Source organism: Carassius auratus, chromosome 22 (assembly GCF_003368295.1).
Source record: "Carassius auratus strain Wakin chromosome 22, ASM336829v1, whole genome shotgun sequence".
Taxonomy (NCBI): domain Eukaryota; kingdom Metazoa; phylum Chordata; class Actinopteri; order Cypriniformes; family Cyprinidae; genus Carassius; species Carassius auratus.
The window spans coordinates 10,244,968-10,265,798 of record NC_039264.1 but is presented as its reverse complement, the minus strand read 5'-3'; the positions used below and the strand labels follow the sequence as shown (position 1 = coordinate 10,265,798).

General features: G+C 36.8%; 1 protein-coding gene and 1 pseudogene across 1 annotated transcript in view; one reads left to right on the top strand and one right to left on the bottom strand.

The window, feature by feature from the left end:
• The first annotated feature begins 1,768 nt into the window (after positions 1-1,768).
• LOC113040483 (ras and EF-hand domain-containing protein-like) lies at positions 1,769-13,169 on the top strand (annotated as a pseudogene).
• A 6,545-nt stretch (positions 13,170-19,714) lies between these two features.
• Positions 19,715-20,831, bottom strand: part of frmd3 (FERM domain containing 3) — a 47,892-nt gene continuing 46,775 nt past the window's right edge. Inside the window, exon 14 of the mRNA XM_026197654.1 lies at positions 19,715-20,831. This exon is cut by the window's right edge and continues 151 nt beyond it. Coding sequence (XP_026053439.1) covers positions 20,336-20,831 — 496 coding nt within the window. The 3' untranslated portion in view covers positions 19,715-20,335.

The window sequence follows — 20,831 nt, the reverse complement described above, 5'->3', positions numbered from 1 at the left end:
GTCTAAGGCCATCTCAAGCCGAAGGGCAAACTCATCTAATCTGCGGCCTATTATGCATCAAACTAAAATTGATGTACAGACACAAAACACAGACATCAAGTTAGCATCTTTAAACATTCGCTCACTAAAAAATAAATCATTTCAAATCAATGACTTTATAACCACAAACAATCTGGATTTTATGTTTCTAAACGAAACATGGCTTGAAGACAGCTGCAATGCAACAGTCCTTAATGAAACAGCCCCTCCTAACTTCACTTACATGAGTGTCTGCAGGACTGTTAGGAGAGGTGGGGGTGTAGCAGCTCTATTTAAAGATGTCTATCAATGCAAACAAGCACTCACAGCACAGAGACAGCACTCGTTAAGATAATAAATGATATTCGCTTAAATTGTGACTCTGGCAAAACATCGGTGCTGGTATTGCTAGATATCAGTGCTGCGTTTGACACTGTCACATAACATACTACTAGAGAGACTGGAAAACTGGGTCGGGCTTTCTGGGATGGTACTCAAATGGTTCAGGTCATACTTAGAAGGGAGAGGATATTATGTGAGTATAGGAGAGCATAAGTCTAAGTGGACGTCCTTGACATGCGGAGTCCCACAAGGGTCAATTCTTGCACCGCTCTTGTTTAGCCTGTATATGCTCCCACTAAGTCAAATAATGAGAAAGAACCAAATTGCCTATCGCAGCTATGTGGATGATAACCAGATCTACCTAGCCTTATCTCCAAATGACTACAGCCAAATTGACTCCCTCTGCCAATGCATTGATGAAATTAATAGTTGGATGTGCCAGAACTTTCTTCAGTTAAACAAGGAAAAAACTGAAGTCATTGCATTTGGAAACAAAGATGAAGTGTTCAAGGAGAATGACTCTAGGGGTCAAACAACAAAAAATCAAGTCAGGTATCTTGGTGTGATTCTGGAGACAGACCTTAGTTTCAGTAGTCATGTCAAAGCAGTAACTAAATCAGCATACTATCATTTAAAAAATATCGCAAGAATTAGATGTTTTGTTTCCAGTCAAGACTTGGAGAAACTTGTTCATGCCTTCATCACCAGCAGGGTGGACTATTGTAATGGTCTCCTCACCGGCCTTCACAAGAAGACCATTAGACAGCTGCAGCTCATCCAGAACACTGCTGCCAGGATTCTGACTAGAACCAGAAAATCTGAGCATATCACACCAGTCCTCAGGTCCTTACACTGGCTTCCAGTTACATTTAGGATTGATTTTAAAGTACTTTTACTCGTATATAAGTCACTAAATGACCTATGACCGAAATATATTTCAGATATGCTCACTGAATATAAGCCTAACAGACCACTCAGATCATTAGGATCGAGTCAGTTAGAAATACCAAGGGTTCACTCAAAACAAGGGGAGTCCTCCTTTAGTTACTATGCCGCCCGCAGTTGGAATCAGCTTCCAGAAGAGATCAGATGTGCTAAAACATAAGTCACATTTAAAGCTAGACTTAAAACTCATCTGTTTAGCTGTGCATTTATTGAATGAGCACTGTGCAATGTCCGAACTGATTGCACTATATTTTCACTGTTCTTTTATTTTATTTCATGTAAAATCATTTTCTAACTGTTTTAAATTAATTTTAATAATTTGAAAAGTTTTAAAATTGCTTGTTTTATTCTTGTTATTATTTTTCTTCATTATTATTTTACATTCTTTTATGTAAAGCACTTTGAATTACCATTGTGTACGAAATGTGCTATATAAATAAACTTGCCTTGCCTTGCCTTGCCTTGTGATGTGCATCACTCCGGACGCATCAAGAAATGGGAGTTTGTCAGAATATGTTCCGAGCTGCACGTGTGATCCTCCAAGATGGATGCACTTTTCTCCAGACTTGACACTGACAAAGATGACACGATCAATCTGGGGGAGCATGGATGGGTTTCAGGAGTCACACTTGTTGAGGGATGATGAGGAGATGAGCAGCAAATACGCTGCTGCCGGGGAGAGTTCCTCTGCCACCTGGGACGAGTTTAAATCCCACCTGGGAGATCAGCTCACACTCATCCCCAGGTAAAACACCTGGCTGTCTGTGCAGAAGCTGTCAGCTTTCCCTAGTCAACAAAATCCTGAAGAAATGCATGAAGAAATGTGGACACAACTCCATTTAAAAATGCACTTAAATTTAACTTTCAAGTTCCAAATGGGAATGATTTATTAGGATCCCAACATTACATATGACTTTTTTTAATAATATTCCTGACTTTTATCCCATCAGGATATTTACTGCCCTTGCCTTTAGCTGTTTTTATGAAGGCAATAATTCTTAATAATGACATTCATTATCTATCTAACAAAAGAAATGAATAAGAATTTGAATATGAATATTCATAAAATTCCAGTTGATTATGATTTTGAGTTGGACAAAATCTGTTAATCAAGTCAAGTCAACTTTATTTATATAGCGCTTTAAACAAAATACATTGTGTCAAAGCAACTGAACAACATTCATTAGGAAAACAGTGTGTCAATAATGCAAAATGACAGTTAAAGGCAGTTCATCATTGAATTCAGTGATGTCATCTCTGTTCAGTTTAAATAGTGTCTCTGCATTTATTTACAATCAAGTCAATGATATCGCTGTAGATGAAGTGACCCCAACTAAGCAAGACAGAGGCGACAGCGGCAAGGAACCGAACAGGGGCGTAGCCATCTTTTCAGAAGTGAGGGGGACAGAAATGAATATGTACGCACACACACACACACACACACACACACACACACACACACACACACTACAATATAATATAAAACATTATAATAGAACATTTCTGTAATCTATAGCCTACCAGTCAACAGTTCTTGAACAGTAAGATTTTTAATGTTTTTAAAGAAGTCTCTTCTGCTCACCAAGCCTGCATTTATTTGATCCAAAGTACAGCAAAAGTTTTCAAAGTTTGTACTATTTAAAATACTATTTTCTATTTGAATATATTTTAAAATATTATTTATTCCTGTGATCAAAGGTAAATGTTCAGCATCATTACTCCAGTAGTGTCACATCCTTTAGAAATCAAACCATTCTAATATGCTAATTTGCTGATTATCGATATTTAAAACATGAGTAAAAAAAATTTCAGCATTATTTGATGAATAGAAGGATCCAAAGATCAGCATTTATGTGAAATAAAATGCCTTTGCAACATTATACAGTATATCATTCAAAAATATATATTTTTTGGAATATAAATTATAGAAATTAATACTTTTATTTAGCAAGCTTTAAAATCTCGAAATTTTGAAATATATTCAAATAGAAAACAGCTATTTTAGATAGTATAATAAAAATATTTCTGTTTACTGTTTTGCTGTACTTTGGATCAAATAAATGCAGGCTTGGTGAACAGAAGAGATTTGTGGTAGTGGATACTATAGGCAACTTTAATTATTCTCTAATTTCTAGCTTTTAATTTGCTTAGAAATCTATAACTGCTTGACAATAACAAAAATAATGATTTTTTTAAAATATACTACAAACACTTATCACATAATAAGGCAGAATAGTTTCTATACTGTAATAAATCTATGTCAATTAGCACTGTTTTGTTAGTATACTGTATTTATCACCTGCTGGAGATTACTTGAAAAACCATATACTGTCGCAATAGTATATTAATGTCTTCGTGTTTCCAAAAGTTGCAGTTTTTCTGTCAAAACAACTGTTTTCATACAGCGATATATATATATATATATATATATATATATATATATATATATATATATATATATATATATATATATATATATATATAGTACTGTGCAAAACTCTTACCACTAGCCAAAAAATTGTCTTTAAAAATTGCCTTAATTTGTGTAAAGTAATAGATTATGTTAACAAGAACATCTCTCAATATTAAGTAATGGGCTATAATTTGTAAGTAATATACCACATATGGTTCTTTGAAGATGAAATGTGATGCTGCATTTACAGTTTCTTCAGCTCATTGTGTTGATTTCTGGGCCATTAAAGGTTCATTTGATGCTATTTTCCAAGCTCCTTATTTTGTGTATTGATTATATGAATGACACAATACAAAAAGATGGAAAGATAGATGATAATTGGCCGGGGATACACAGTCAAGGAAGATGCATGTGAGTGAAGGATCCGAAGGGTGGTGATGAGTTGGCAGCAGGAAAGGGTGACACAGGAACTGCGGGGAAGCGAGCCGAGAGGTAAGTTATGATCCGATGGTGATATGCGATGAGTGGACAGGGTTCCGGGGTGACACGGATATCCAAAACGCAGAAACACACAAGAGAGCAAAACATCTCCTGTTACAGACGAGTAACACTAAAACAATGCTCTGACAAACACAAGACGCTAGACAGGCCAATATAAAGGGATGAGTAATGAGTGACAGCTGTTGCTGATGACAATTAGCGGAGACGCCCACAAGAAACAATCACTGCTGACGCGTAACACACAGACCTCACCCACATAGTGACCCCCCCCCCCCCATGAATGCCTCATGGAGTTCTCAGAAGGGCCTACCTGTTGGTAGTATTCAATAAGGGAGTGATCCATTATGTCCTTAGCAGGTACCCAACTCCTCTCCTCCGGACCGTAACCTTTGAAGTCCACCAAGTACTGGAATCCTTGTCCCCTCCGTCTCGAGTCCAGAATACGATTTACTGAATAAGTTGGCTCCCCATCTACGAGACGCGGTGGTGGGGGAACTGGGGTAGGTGGATTAATACGTGAATAAAACACGGGCTTAATTTTGGACACATGGAAGGTGGGATGAATCCTCCTGTATGCTGGAGGTAGTTTGAGGTGGACTGTCACCGGACTAATGATCTTGGTGACCGGAAATGGGCCAGTAAATTTGGGAGCTAATTTATTGGAAACAGAGCGGCACTGAATGTTAGTAAAAAGCCACACTTTTTGACCCACGACGTATACGGGAGGCTGCGACCGGTGGCGATCAGCCTTGGCCTTAGTGCGCTTCCTCATCTGGAGAAGAGTCTCGCGGGCTTTGGTCAAGGTGCGGTTGCACCTCTGGACAAACACATGAGCAGAGGGGACCGCGACTTCAGACTCCAGACTAGGAAAAACAGGTGGCTGGTAACCTAAACTACTCTGAAACGGGGAGAGGCCCGTGGCTGACACTGGTAAAGAGTTGTGAGCGTACTCCACCATAGAGAGTTGTTGGCTCCAGGAAGAAGGATTCTTGGAGACTAAACATCGCAACGTTCTGTCTAAATCCTGGTTGGCTCGCTCAGATTGCCTGTTACTCTGAGGGTGATAACCCGAAGACAGACTAACCGTCGCTCCTAACAATTAGCAAAATAAACTCTTTCCAAAATTTTTATATAAATTGGGATCCCCTGTCAGAAACCATGTCTACCAGGAGGCCATGTAACCGAAAGACATGATCAATGACAGTGACCGCTGTCTCCTTGGCTGTAGGTAATTTGGGTAAGGGAATGAAATGTGCCGCCTTCGAGAACCAGTCCACTAAGATCAAAACGACCATCATGCCATTAGAGGGCGGGAGGGCGGTAACAAAATCTAGAGCGATATGTGACCAGGGTCTCAAAGGGACAGACAGCGGTTGAAGAAGCCTATCTGGAAGTCGGTTAGATGACTTACCACTGGCACAGGCTGAGCAAAACAAAATCGTGAACGTCGCGAGCAATAAGTGGCCACCAGAATCGTGGCTTAACTAAACCCTTGCTTCAGCTTATCCCTAGATGACAGGCAACATTAGAGCAGTGGCCCCACTGAATAACCTGGGACCGTAACTCTTCCGGCACAAACAAACGATTCGGTGGGCATCCGGGCGGAGGCGTTACCCCTTCGCCGTCTTGACCTTCGATTCGACCTCCCATACAAGTGCTGAGACAACTATTTTTGCTTAGCGGTTTTGGAAAATGACTAAGTTTTTTTTTTAAGCTGTACATTTGGAAAGTGCAGTTTGATGACAACATCGCATGTTGTTTACTTGATGTGCTTACGCGCCGATAGCTAAGTTAACAACACAGAGATATTTGAAGCAGTTTTACTCACCGCATGCGGTTCCAACACACGATCGTGACCCTTTTTCGTTGGGATTGCATCATCCTTAAGAAATAAAAGATGTACAAATCCGGCGTCAAATTGGGCCTTGTTTGTAAAACAAGCATCTTCGAAATGCAGGGAACAAACAAAAACACTTGCACAACTCCGCTGATGCTCTGTAAAAATAAACTATATCCACTGGTCCCTTAATGCTGTTTCTCTTTTTGTAATCTGTGCAGGGTTGTCTTGCCCTGGCAACCAAAAACACACTCCTTTTGTGACATTTCGCGACGCTCTCGCTCTGATCAGTGAATGTTAGGGGTGTAACGGTTCACAAAATTCACAGTTCGGTTCGATACGATTCACTGGTGTCACGGTTTGGTTCGGTACGGTTCGGTACGTTTTAGATACAGCAAAAAAAATAAATTGGCAGATAAATTTCGTTGAACGATTCAATACAAATACACGTATCGTTACACCCCTAGTGAATGTCTGTTGTGCTCTCAGTGCTCTGCTATATGGGAGCGTGCGCTCTTCCGGCAGACGAGCCCTTAGGACCCATATAAGGAAATTCCGCTCCATCTAACATCACACAGAGCCATACTCGAAAAAAATCTTTCCGAAACTTGTGACAATCCGGAAGGAGTATTTTTGGAACAGAAATACTCCTTCAAACGTACAACTTAATTTTTGAAACTTTGTCCATGTTTAGCATGGGAATCCAACTCTTTAACAGTGTAAACAACTCAGTATGCATGAAATAGCATTTCACCCCCCCCCCCCTTGAACACACATACTGCTGCGTTTTGGGAGTTACTATTATGTGTCAATGCACGAGGGAGACCCATAAATCATCTTACATTTTATATATTTTTTCAGAACTTAAAAAGGTTAAAAGGTTAATTTAAATGAATACTTCACCCAGATATTAAATTCTGTCATACAGATTAAATACAATCACTCTGCAGTGTTGTTCTCTTTATCTAACAATCCAGATCTAACAGACTACTTTCAACCTGTCAGTTGACCACAACAACACTGTTCACTTGAGTTTTACAAAACTAATGGCAACAATAAGGAAGCTTGTTGCACCCACACTGAAATCTCATTTCACTTTCAGTTAGGGCAGAAAAGGTACCCAAATTCATAATAACAATGAGCTTATACAAATTTAGAGAAATAAACTTTGATGTGACTGCACTCATACTGTCAAATGAGAACAAAACTTGAATAGATTGGAGCTATATAAGGACACTATTGTTTTCTGTAGAGCTCTGATTTATTTGATAATTGATGAACTTGCAACATTGACGCTTATTCAACTAAATTGAACACTGAACTAAATTAAGGCTAAATAATGAAGCCATACTTTCTGTAAAGCTTCTTTAAAGCTAAAACTGAATTTATTTCAGAATTGATGAATGTTGCTATTTTCTACTAAGTAGTAAGTCTTGGTCTCATGGCACAAATGTACCTGGGGTAATTTTTAGCGAGATATGTACCCATAAGTACATATTACTGCGGTTACTAAAATGAATGAACAGTAGAGGCAGTAAAACTTTAACACCTTTCATTCATTTTCACACAAATCTACAGCGTTTCGATTAAGAAAGCGTTATTTTTGCAAAATTACTTGATGGATATAATGGATAGAAGCAACGTAATAAAAACACAGCAATACATACCTATCTCAATGTAATAGAAAAATAAAAAATATTTTTAAACGGATGATTTTGGGCATTAGCATCGCACATATCCAGCTTCATATCTATGAGTTTTCATAGACGATAGGTTTGTTCAGTAGCTCACAGAGTACGGAGATGTACTTGAGAAACGAGGAGCAACGGTTTGAATCCTTTAACACAGTTTGACAAAACAGTTCAAATCTGCATAGAAGGAAGTTGAAATGAAACGGTTGCATCAACAAATGTGTTTTTCTATCAGTTTTGTGACAACTTTTTTTTGACCCCTGCATTACATACCAAAAGCAACATAATAAAAACACAGCAATACGTACCTACAGTATATCAGCGTAATAAAAACATGCCAGGGTTCACGTATTGAACCAGTATTTAGCGCCACTCAGTGGACACTTCTCTTTAAAAACTGCGGCGAAACGTGCAGTAAGGTTCGTAAAAAGAGAAGAGTACATACACAGAGGTAAGTATTTTTATGAGGCCAGGGGTGTATTCCAGAAAGCAGGGTTAACTTACCGAGAACTAAACCCTGAACTCTCGGTTGATTAACCCCAAACCTTGCTTACTCGAGGTATGTGGTTCCAAAAACACGTCCGGGAGTTAGTTCATTCAACTCAGAGTATGTTCCTGGTTAAGACTCAAGACATTCTCAACAGAGCAACGAATCGACGAGTCACTATAGAAACGGACGCTAAGAAAAAGCGCGCCAAGCTGTTTCTTTCTTCTTCTTTTGTTCATTAGTTGTTTACCTGCTTAGTGCATATCGCCACCTTACTGATGGCTGTGCAATCATTTAATTTTTTTTTCCAATCCTTGAGAATGTAAATTGTATTATTTGTTTTATGCTAATTATACATAAAGTCATATCAGATATGTATTTTGATTTAGAATTCAGACATTATAGAAAATACCACTCCATGTGTGAGATATAACATGTAATTAAAGGGGGGGTGAAATGCTATGTCATGCACACTGAGTTTTTTACATTGTTAAAGAGTTGGATTCAAAAGTTTCAAAAATTAAGTTTGAAGGAGTATTTCTGTTCCAAAAATACTCCTTCCGGTTTGTCACAAGTTTCGGAAAGTTTTTTTCGAGTATGGCTCTGTGTGACGTTAGATGGAGCGGAATTTCCTTATATGGGTCCTGAGGACAGTTCTGCCGGAAGAGCGCGCGCTCCCATATAGCAGAGCACTGAGAGCACAACAGACTTCACTGATCAGAGCGAGAGCGTCACGAAATGTCACAAAAGGAGTGTGTTTTTGGTTGCCAGGGCAAGACAACCCTGCACAGATTACCAAAAGAGAAACAGCATTAAGGGACCAGTGGATGGAGTTTATTTTTACAGAGCATCAACGGAGTTGTGCAAGTGTTTTTGTTTGTTCCCTGCATTTCGAAGATGCTTGTTTTACAAGGCCCAGTTTGACGCCGGATTTGCGTATCGTTTATTTCTTAAGGATGATGCAATCCCAACGAAAAAGGGTCACGATTGTGTGTTGGAACCCCAGGCGGTGAGTAAAACTGCTTAAAATATCTCTGCCTCCTTGTTAGTGCGTCCGCCTCCAATCGGAGACCCGGGTTCGAGCCCCGCTCGGAGCGAGTCCTTGCTGCTGCTGCTCTCGTTCAGTTTCAGCCTTCACAGCTGTCACAGTTTCCAAACGCTCTCAACGCAAAAGCCTACTCGCGCTTGTGATTCTTTAGCTCCGCCCACACGTCACGCCTCCAGGCGCTCGTGTTTTTCCGGGAAAAATCGGTAAAGACTATCTTTCTCTTATGAATATAATAAAACTAAATACTTTTTGGAGTTATGAAGGATGCAGAACTACTCTATAGGTACTCAAGATTAACAGGATATTGAGTGAAAACGAGCATTTCACCCCCCCCCCCCCCCCCCCTTTAATAAAATATACAATTATATATAAGTTAAACATTACCTTGTCATATTGTTTTCTAATTTATGCATACCTCTTAATACATAATTTATAGATAACTCTTATATATGCCAATAAAATAAATAATCATATTACAATATTACTTATATTAGCGCTTCCTCATTAACATATCATATATATATATATATATATATATATATATATATATATATATATATATATATATATAAATAAAATAGGCTACATTACATATTGTAATAATCTGTCACCCGATTGAAGGCTCGCTGTAGTGAACTAACCCTGGAACATAACCTGCTCCGGAGCAGGTTAAATTTAGAGAGTGAGTTGCTATGACTACTAACATACCCTGAAAGTTACCTCTGTTTTTGGAACCCAAAGTTGAGGTTATCCACTTACTTACTCTTAAACATACCCGGGTATGTCACATAACCTGCTTTCTGGAATACCCCCCAGGTTGGTTATTTCTCTTGTTTATTACTGTTTTCTTGTTACTTATTACTGAAGCGGCTTTGAAACAATTTGTATTGTATAAAGTGCTATTTAAAAATATATATTTCTTTGTATTATTTTAGATTGAAAACCAAAACAGGAGTATCAGACTTTTGCTGGTATGGCTTCTTTTTGAATCTGTAGCCTAGACCACTGAAATTGTGTATGATATTATATCAAGTGTTTCAATAAAACTAGAAGTTGAAACAGGAGCTTTTGGAGTCCCACACTAACATTGCGTTCTTGCAGAGTGAGCTGGACTCTCTTAAGAGTGATCTCACAGACCAAAGCATCAACTTTGAATGGTACGGACTGTGTGTGTGTGTGTGTGTGTGTGTGTGTCACAGTTGACTTAGTTATTTATGAATATGTGATAAACCTTGGGATTCAGATCTTCAGACCAGGAATTTCTAAAAAGCCTATCAAATATGTATTTTGAAGTAACCTATACTGTCTCTTCTAACAATCCCAGCTAAATGTGTCATGTCAGTAGCATGTCAATTTCCCTGCATGAACAATTTTGTCAGGTTTCGCAAATATTTAATTACTAATCATCAACCTGAGGACATTAAGTGAAACCAATGAAAGCTATGACAGATTCAAACAGTAAAAAAGCTGAAATTGGTAACACTTTAGAATAGGGACCAATTCTGACAATTAACTCGTTGATTATTATCACGCATATTTCAAGAATACTGGCTGTTTATCAGTACTTGTTAAGCACATGTTAATGCCTTATTCTGCATGGCCATATTTTATATACCTTGATCCTATATGTGCTATAAGGTTAACCCTAAGGTTAATGTTTAGGTTCATCCTAAATATGTCGATCTGTGTGTTTGTACAGAGATGAGGCTCTTATGAAGTGCTTCTCAGAGTGAACCTGGAGAGACAGATAGAGGTGAGTTGAACACACACAGCACTTCATGAAACCACTGCTACCAAACACCAAATATGCCTTCAGATAGTTTGTTTTGTATTTAACGCAGCTTCTAAGCCATTTTGAGATAGGTTCTTTGAGAAATATATTGTATTTAATATAGAAGTTCGAAATATAGAAAATCAATTGGTAGAATGCATGCTTTTCTAAATTGACAGTGACGAGGTCATTGTAATATCTGCATACTGAATTACGATTGGTCTGATAACATCCTTTACATGGCAAAGACAGCATTGATTCTGACAATCAACAACAACAAAAAAAAATGTTTCATTTATATATACAGAACTAAATCCTAAAACTAATGCACAACTATTCCCTTAAGGACATGCGAATCTAGTTTCTAGTAACTGTGATGTTGACCCACTGACACATCCATAGGTGCTGCAACACGTGCGTGGACGAGGACTTTGATCAGTTTGGGTTTGGCCGTGTGACCCCATGCGCAGACGCAGCTGTGAGGAGGACAGTCTTCCCGACAGCTGCGTGGACAGCGGCATGTCCACCCTGCGCTCCAATAATGGCTACGATTACGAGCATGAGAGAACTTGGTGCCCGAGTCCTGAGCAAGCAGCGAACAGCAACACCACTGTGTCTGGAGACACATCAGATACAGAGGTATGATGTCAGTAAATCAGACCAACCAACCAAACACTACAGACAAGGTCACTTTCTTTCAGTTACACCTTTCATTTAATTTAGAACATGTTACACCTTTGTGAATAAGAAATTATATACTTTAAAATAATTTTCTTAAGTTTCAATTGAATATAATGTTTTCGGACAGTTCTATTGTCCGTTGAAACGTGTACTGCTGAATGTACTGACAAGCAACTAAAATATACTTTTAATGTCATTGCTATCGAAACTTGTATGTCATGTACATATTTAACTATATTTGTAATTATTCATAAAGATTACATTGAAATTAGTACTTGTAAATTCAATAGAAATATCAAATAACACATTAAAATTATAATAAGTACTTTACATGTGCTTTAGTTTGTTAGTCACATAAAAATAATATAAAAACAAAGACAAATTTGTGTAATTTAATGAACAAAAAATGATTAAATTCACAATAAATGCATATTTAGCGTAATTAAGTGTAATTCTTTTTCATAAGGCCAGAGAGTCTTAGTGAAGAAAAATAATAGTAGTTGTCTATGCATTCCTGGTCCACTTTATACAGTTCAAATGTATCCCTGACAAGCAATAAACATGATCTATAACTCGTGTAATGAAAAAAAAAAAAAAGTCTCACACTGTTGTGACAGTAGATCTTCATTAGCAGCAGTCATTGACTTTCTTTAGGTAATTGTTATGAACGATTGTGATTATTTGATCACTTTTTTTACATAATGAATATGGTTTTTTGTTTTTTACACTGAAGAATAAAATCTTCTTGAGATTTAAAAAAAGACTAATATGAACAGGTAATTAATAATTCAAAGGCTTCTCTCAGTGTACTTAACATGCTGTCATTTCTTTATCAGAGAGACTCATGCTAATATTTTAAAGTAAGCTGTGTGCTCTCACAGGTTCTGGAAATACGAGAAGAGGCTGTGATCGGGTCGGACAGTGAATCCGTTCTGAGCTGGACTCCTTCACAGCCTGCTCAGGAAAGCGACGTTAATGCTTCAGGAAAGAAATGCCTCTCTGCCATCTTCACAGAGGTACTGGATTCACCTGCCAGAAGTATCATGAAGCCTTAAATTTGACCCACGGCATCCTGAAATCAAATCTCGGTTCTAAAGCCCCAGTGTGTGTGTGCAGTGAGCGCAGGATGTGTTAGCAGTGACTCAGCCTCCTTTGGAGAATGCTTACAGGATTGTGCTGGCGGGAGACGCTGCAGTGGGAAAGTCTAGTTTCCTCCTTCGAGTTCAAAAGGCAACAATAGCGCCACACTGGGTAAGACTTTTCAAACACTTTACCACACTTGAATATAATCTCTAACTGTCACAGAGATTGTGAAATCTTTTGTGTCTGTTTCCTTACAGGGGTTGATTTTCAGATGTAAACCTTGGTGGTGGACGGTGTCCCAACTGCCACATTCGGTGATAAAGGAAACACGGAGAGATCCAAGTGCAGGTAAGATACTTATTAAGGGGCAATCCAAAAGGGTAAACAGTCCAGGCAGGGTCAAAACCAGAGAATCCAAATAAACACGAACAGACAAAACACAAGGCAGGATCAAGACTACAGAATGACAAGACATTAGACAAGGACTCCGTGACACATACACAGACAGACCGGGTATAAATACACAGAAGGTAATGAGGGAAATGGAGACAGGTGGGGAATAATCAATTTAACCCAAACAAGGAGGAAGGTGACCAAATAAGGGAACGGACAGTTCATAAAGTGACAGACACCTTGGGAAAGGAGGACATCTAGTGGAAACCCAGGGAACACAACCCAGACACTGTGACACCAACAGTGTTGCAGTTATGGGACACGGCTGGACAGGAGAGGTAAGATACCACAGGATCCCAGCCCCCAAATTCAACCCTAAAAGATTTTTAGTTAGTTGTTGAAGCACATCACTGTGTGTCATGTGTTGCCTTTAACAGCCCTGAATTTCACCGCTTCTTTATTACAGATGTTTATTCATTACAGATGGAGTGAATAGACCCTCAGTATGCTGTACCTTGCCTTTATTTATTACATGAAAACTTTCTTCAGCTTAGTGCAATGAAACAAAAGTTCTGTAATGTGTGTTTGAAAAGTGTGTGTGTGTATGGAAGTTGATTGAAAAGTGCAAAAAGTTCTGTTTGTCAGGTATAATTATTAAACGTTATAAGAAGTAGGATTACTATTTGAATCTTTAGTATTACTATTTGCATCTTTGGAAGAAACGAATTACAGAATTTGTTGAATGAAAACTGGAAGTTGCTGCTTGATCCAAATAATTTATTTTTGTCTTGTAGCTTTAAATTATATATTTAAAAAAAATACATATATATTTCTGCTCAGTGCTGAAAACCTCATGAAGCATTTTAAAACCGATTGACAAGCTTTTGTGGATATTATCTTTGCTCTGTTCATTTCACAACAGCACAGTTGGCGTTTAATGCTCACTACATAATGTCATGTTATATTCTGAAAATAAACAGCACAATTTTTAAAAAAACATTTTCTTGTGGAAAACATTTATGTTACCGGTAAATAGTTCATACTTATATGAATGACAATGTCAGGAACATCTGAATTCTGATGTCTCATTTTCTTATTTCAAGCTTTCACTGTTGCTATTGAACAGAAATGTTGCATTTAACAATGTTGCTTTAGTCTTAATAAGCAAAAATAAAGATTGCAATGTTTACACTCCAGTTTTATTGTGGCAGTACTAACATATAAAACAATATATATATATATTTTATTTTTCTTAAACATATAAACAATCAAAAATCAATTTACAAATTTCATAAGGCGATTCCCAGTGAATCTGGAAACTGTTTTTCTTTTTTTTTTCTTTTTTTTTTGGATACTCCCAGAGCTGTATTCTGAAATTAGATGACAGATTGCAGAAAGCTGCTAAACATGCAAACAAAACACATTTCACATACCGCTGAGAAATCACCAGTCAAAAAGATCTCAAACCTCTAAAGATGAAAAACAAAAAAACATGTACAAGCATTTTACAGATGCTCTTCTAGGGTATCTTTAACACAAAATGCTGATCAAGATCTCAAAGTAAATGACAAGAATTGGTGAATGTTGCATTATTTCTTTTTCTTTTTTCCTCCCTCAATTGACAATTTATTTTAATCACAGCATATACTTAAAAGACCTCTATACTGTCATCCAAACGGTTTAATTTAACTTTTCCATGTCATATTTTATCCTGAAAACACATTAAAAAGAAGAAGAAGAAGAAGAAGAAGAAGAAGAAGAAAGTACAATATACATATATTTTTTGCATTGTGATGTTATTCTCATGATAATTAAGGACATTTTCCTCTCAAATCCTCATTTTTGTAATGCATCCAGATGTTTTCTATTCATTTCTCATTATATTGACATTACTCTAATGAGAAAATCAAAATCATGCTGTCCACAAACAATATTTAGTTGTTGTTGTTTTTTTAAATCAGAAACACTGAGATGATTTTTCTTTTTCACAATATGTTATATAGGCATTGTTTTCTTAATACCAATAATTCATATTAATAACATTCTTTGGATTTTGGGGTAAATTGTGACCCTGATATGACGTTCTTGACAGGTTTTGTAAAAATTCACCAGAAAAAATTGGTTCAGAAAATGCTAAGATTTTGCAATGAAACAAACTATTGCATAATATCAAACATTTGAAAACGTGGAAACCGTGTTTTCAGTCAACAAATCTTGAAAAGTTATTTTAATTTGTAGGGAAATAAAATCACAGTTCTACCAAAACAATGAATTCATGGGTGTCCCATCATGCAACAGAATAGCAAGGCTACAAAAACAATAAACATATTCAAGTGCATGACATTTCTGAATGCTATATGAAATATGTTCACCCTCTGATCAATTCAAATGAGTTTGCACATCTATATTTTGCCACACTACGATATACAATAAGAGATGTTCAGGTTAATGGGCAAATTCATTCAATCAGCCTGCCATACAGCGAATGACTGAATGTGACCACTACTTCTCTGCTTTCATTGGTCGTGATAGCACACATTAAAGCACAAAGCATGACTACCTATTATCTACATTTTCCACATATGTCATGTTTTTATTAAAATGAGAACCACAACATTGACAGCAGCATCAGAACGAAGCATTAATGTTGTATTTCTATTTCTATTTCTGGCTGCTTTATGAATATGACTCAACCCTGAGCTGAAAGTCCAGAGAAACCTGAACACAACGCAAAAGAAAAAAGCTGGCATGTCCTTGTCATAGTCCTATGATCATATACAGTAAGACTCAGATGAGCTAGCTGAATACACGAGGTCAGGCGTGTGAGAAATAAGAAGGACGTTTTCTTCTTCACTGTATTACAGACGTTATACATGCAGAGTCGGTCAGTGTAATCTATATTCAGTGTATGTGGACATTTACACTATCAGTGAAAAGATCTGACACACTTTTTCTTCTGTTATTAAAACGTGAATATAATAATAGTTATTAAAACTTTGAATTAACACTGAAACTGTAGGAATTATGTAGAGACCACATAACATGGCAAATCAAATTTGAATTTGAGCTTATTTTTCTAGATTTAAATTTGTATTTACTATTGGCTGCAACCTAGTTACTTTTATTTATTATTATTATTACTATTTTTTTTACAGTTTTGTTTGTTCTTGTTTTTGCCCTTAAATTTTACATAAGATTCATCCATAAGCCATTAGATTAAAATTTTATAAATATTAAATCCCGCTTTATATTAGGTGTCTTTAACTACTATGTAGAAAAATAAATATATATTTGGTATAAATGTATTTATTGTGTTCATGTTGTTAAGCAAAACACATTGTAATTATAGGTGTCTTCACAGAAATGAATTACAGTTATAATTACATACAAGTATTTTACATGCAAGTGCAATGTAAAAACAATTATGTATAAAATAAATGCATTGTATCACAAGATTATATGTTAATGCATAGTAGTTAAATATACTTGATATAAAGCCAACATATATATATATATATATATATATATATATATATATCTGCTGTGTGTGTGTGTGTGTGTGTGTGTAATATCAATGAAATATCTGTATGAATTAATATTATAAATCTATATTAATTTATTGTAATTTTGCATGCTGATTAATATTAATTACCAATTTCTATTAGAAAATCATGACATAAATAGAGTTAAGTGTGTCCATGGTTTTTGACTGGTAGTGTATACAGTATGCGATTAAAAAAAATGTATTCGTGACATATCAGAAAAAGATCTATTAGTTTACATTGATGAATACTGACTGAATGACAAGCGCATGTAGTATGTTAGTGTTTTTCTGATTCTGATTTGATGAAGCACTTATTGTAATGGTGAATAAATATTGGTCTGCGTGAATATCAACCACACAATGAGCCACAAATAACATACAATAGCAGTCAAATATTTACCTTGTGGTAACATAGCCATATACATGTCTGCGTGTGAATATGCATATTTGTTTTGTTTTTTTATCATAGAATAAAGAGTTCCTTCAGTATTTGACATTCGTTCCTGAGAGCGCCACCTGCTGTTAAACAGTAAATATCAGTGATCAGGTTTATGTTGAACTGGATTCAAACAAGAACTCTGTTGAGGGTGAAGCATTGACAGAAATGTGTCATTAGCCCTTTTGCTATCACCTCAGCAACAGATGTAACATCACATCAGATTTGCATCACAAGTAGCTGTGTAAATTCGATTAGTTAATGTGCTGCGCTGCGAGCCGGCCAGTCCAGAAACATGAGTTTCTTCCTGGACCTCTGAAGGAAAAGCAAATGTAGTCATTTCATGCATTAGCCTCGACTTAATGAAATACATAACAAGCATATGAAATGAGTCTTCACAGGTTCTTCAGGTCTGGCATTATGTAGAACGCCAGTGTTCAGTACAAGGCCCTGCATGGGCAATCGGGCATATAACTAAACAAAAACATGATATCCAAAGGGAAGTTGATATCTCACAGTTTAGACTTTTCTTCTCACAGTTGTGCTTATATTTCACCATTCACTCTTTTTCCTCAAATTTGAATTTATATCTCACATTCAGACTCTTTTTCCTCAAATTTGAATTTATATCTCACATTCAGACTCTTTTTCCTCAAATTTGAATTTATATCTCACATTCAGACGCTTTTTCCTCAAATTTGCGAGTTTATACTTCACCATTCACTCTTTTTCCTCAAATTTGCGAGTTTATATCTCACATTCAAACTCTTTTTCCACAAATTTGAATTTATATCTCACATTCAGACTCTTTTTCCTCAAATTTGCGAGTTTATACTTCACCATTCACTCTTTTTCCTCAAATTTGCGAGTTTATATCTCACATTCAAACTCTTTTTCCACAAATTTGAATTTATATTTCACCAGTCAGATTCCTACATTTGCGAGTTTAAATATAAAATTCAATTTGTCTATATCTCGCAATTATGAAGTTAAAAAACTTAGAGTAGACCAACATAAAAAGGTGCAATTTTACCTTTTTGTTTTGCCTTTTAATTTATTTTAAAACAAAACAAGCTTACATTAACAAATTAATATATATATATATATATATATATATATATATATATAAAACCCAGTCTGCAAATGAAATTGGTACCTTTTTTGGGCTCAAATGGACTTAGTTTGTAAACTAAATTTTATTAGCCGCACTTTCATTGTTGACTTCTACAAAAAGGTACTCACACAAAACTTATGTTATTTTAACGTGTAATATTTCAAATTGTTGCGTTTCCATGCATCTTGTTTATGTATTTTGTGTTTATATATGTTGTGTGATTACAGTGATCTAGTGTACTAGCAACATGCTGTAACATCTGCTCATGACATCTGAAATTATGAAGAAAAAATGTTTTATAGTTTGTGCTATTCTATATGAAAACACATCACAGTATTTTAAGGTAAATTGTTGGTGATAGTAAAATTATTTAACTTCAATACCACCTACATTTTAGTGTAAATCCGTTTAAATAAAATAACTTAAGCTTTTTTGTTTTTGTTTTGTTTGTTTTTTTGCCAAAAAATATAAGTAACTGTAAGCGTCACATAAAAATTTATAAAATCTTAAAAAGAGATATTAAGTTTTAGCATGTATAGCTTGCCCTCTCTCTCATATCTCTGTGTGTTGCTCTGCAAGAAGCAGAGATTTATTTCAGTACAGTGTTATGAGGTCAGAATATACTCGTCTTAATGGCTGTATTTTGATATTTAAGAAAATAAGTCTTGATTTAGGGAAGCGGGTCGGAGCTCATTACCTGCCTGCGCCTCTTCTACATTTTGCATACTCTTCAATGTGCATTATTTTTGTTGTTATGGAGGCTGATTGAGTCAAAGACATCGAATCATTTCAAATGGACTCTTCATGTGAGTTTATACCAGATTTCACACTCAAACTGGCAGCAGGGTCCAAAATGAACTTTTGCAAGCATCAAATGTGAATAACACTTGGTGTTTTGTAAAAATGTTCTACAGGCCAGTTGGCTGGTTGTGTAACACATTTAAACAGTGATCCTCGATGATTATAAGTGAATCAAATCAAAGCGACACAAATGGTCTACAAAAAAAAAAAGATTTTGCATCTACAAACAACTTTAACCTCAGTGGAAAATTGTTGCATGTTGCATGAGCTAATAAGAATTGATTCTTTTCATAAATACACGTACATTGATTCCATCGACTCCTATTGGTGAAGTTGAATTTATTTGATCAATAATACAGTAAAAACATTAACACCTATGAAATTCTTTAGCTTTAAAGCTTTTTTCCCATTTTAATATATTTAAAAAAAGTAATATATTCCGTGGTGATAAAGCTGAGTTTTCAGCATCATTAGTCCAGACTTCAGTGTCACATGATCATTCTAATATAATGACTTACTGCTCAAGGCTCCGCTAATTATTATTAATGTTGAAAACAGTTGTGGTGCTTTTTTTTTTTTTTTTTTAGAACACTGATATTTTTAGGATACTTTAATGTACAGAAAGTTCAAAAGAACAGTGTTTATATGAAACCGAAAACTTTCTGTAATGTTATAAATGTCTTTACTGTTACTTCTGATCAATTAAATACATCCTTGCTAATAAAATATAAGCATGTATTTCATATATTAGACAGAAAGGGGGTTTATTAATAGTCGTAGGAAAACCAAAACAAAGAAAAACCCGCAAAATAACTTAGAATAAATTAGGAACTTCACTCATGATTGAAATATAGGGCACAAAAAGTTCATTTTAGACCCTGACTGACACACGTTTATGACAATAGGCAAATGAAATGAATGAAAATATTGAATAGGCATACATATCCATCATCGATGTTGAAATGTATAATGCTCCAATGCAATTATATCAGCGCTGTGCTTGTCGTACACCTTTAATGAAGCTGACTTAACCATTTAAAGGCCCATGCTGCTGTCCGCTGTCTAACGCTATGGCTAAAACACTAGACAACTACAGCCCTACTGCTTGAAAACCGCCTTCAGTACTGCTACAAGAATGCATCGGCGTGTGAATGAACAAATCCTGTGATGTAGGAGAGCAAACCTGTCCTGTGCTGTCCATTTTATTCCCGCCCCCGTTCCCTGTGACCCTCAGTCGCCCCAGAGCTGCTCCGTCATGAGTTCCAGTTTGCAGAGGAACCAGCGGCGCAGGGGGCAATAGTATTCGTAGTGGAACTCCTCAAACTCGGGCGTCTGCCGGATGTCATGCAGGAACGAGATGTCCAGGTCCGACTCCAGCAGCACGAGGAGGAGAGGAAGCAGAATCACGAGGAGACCCGTGGCCATCACCACTAGACGGGCGGCACTGAGCAGGCAGGCCTGCATCTGCTGCCGTCCACTCGACGGGAGGTACAGCGACTGACGAAACGCCTCTCTGGCCACTTCCCGCTCCCTCTCGGCCTGGAGCTCCAGCTGCATCTCCGGGTCAGCGTGGAGCTCCTTCAGCAGCCGCGCGGGACTCTGGAACAGCAGGTCTACGCCGCCCTGGCTCTCCTCCACCGGGGTGGGCACCACACTGGCACACGGGCTGTACGCTGTGTCAGATATGGGGAGAGCAGCACACGCTTCATCTTCGTGGTCTGCGGGT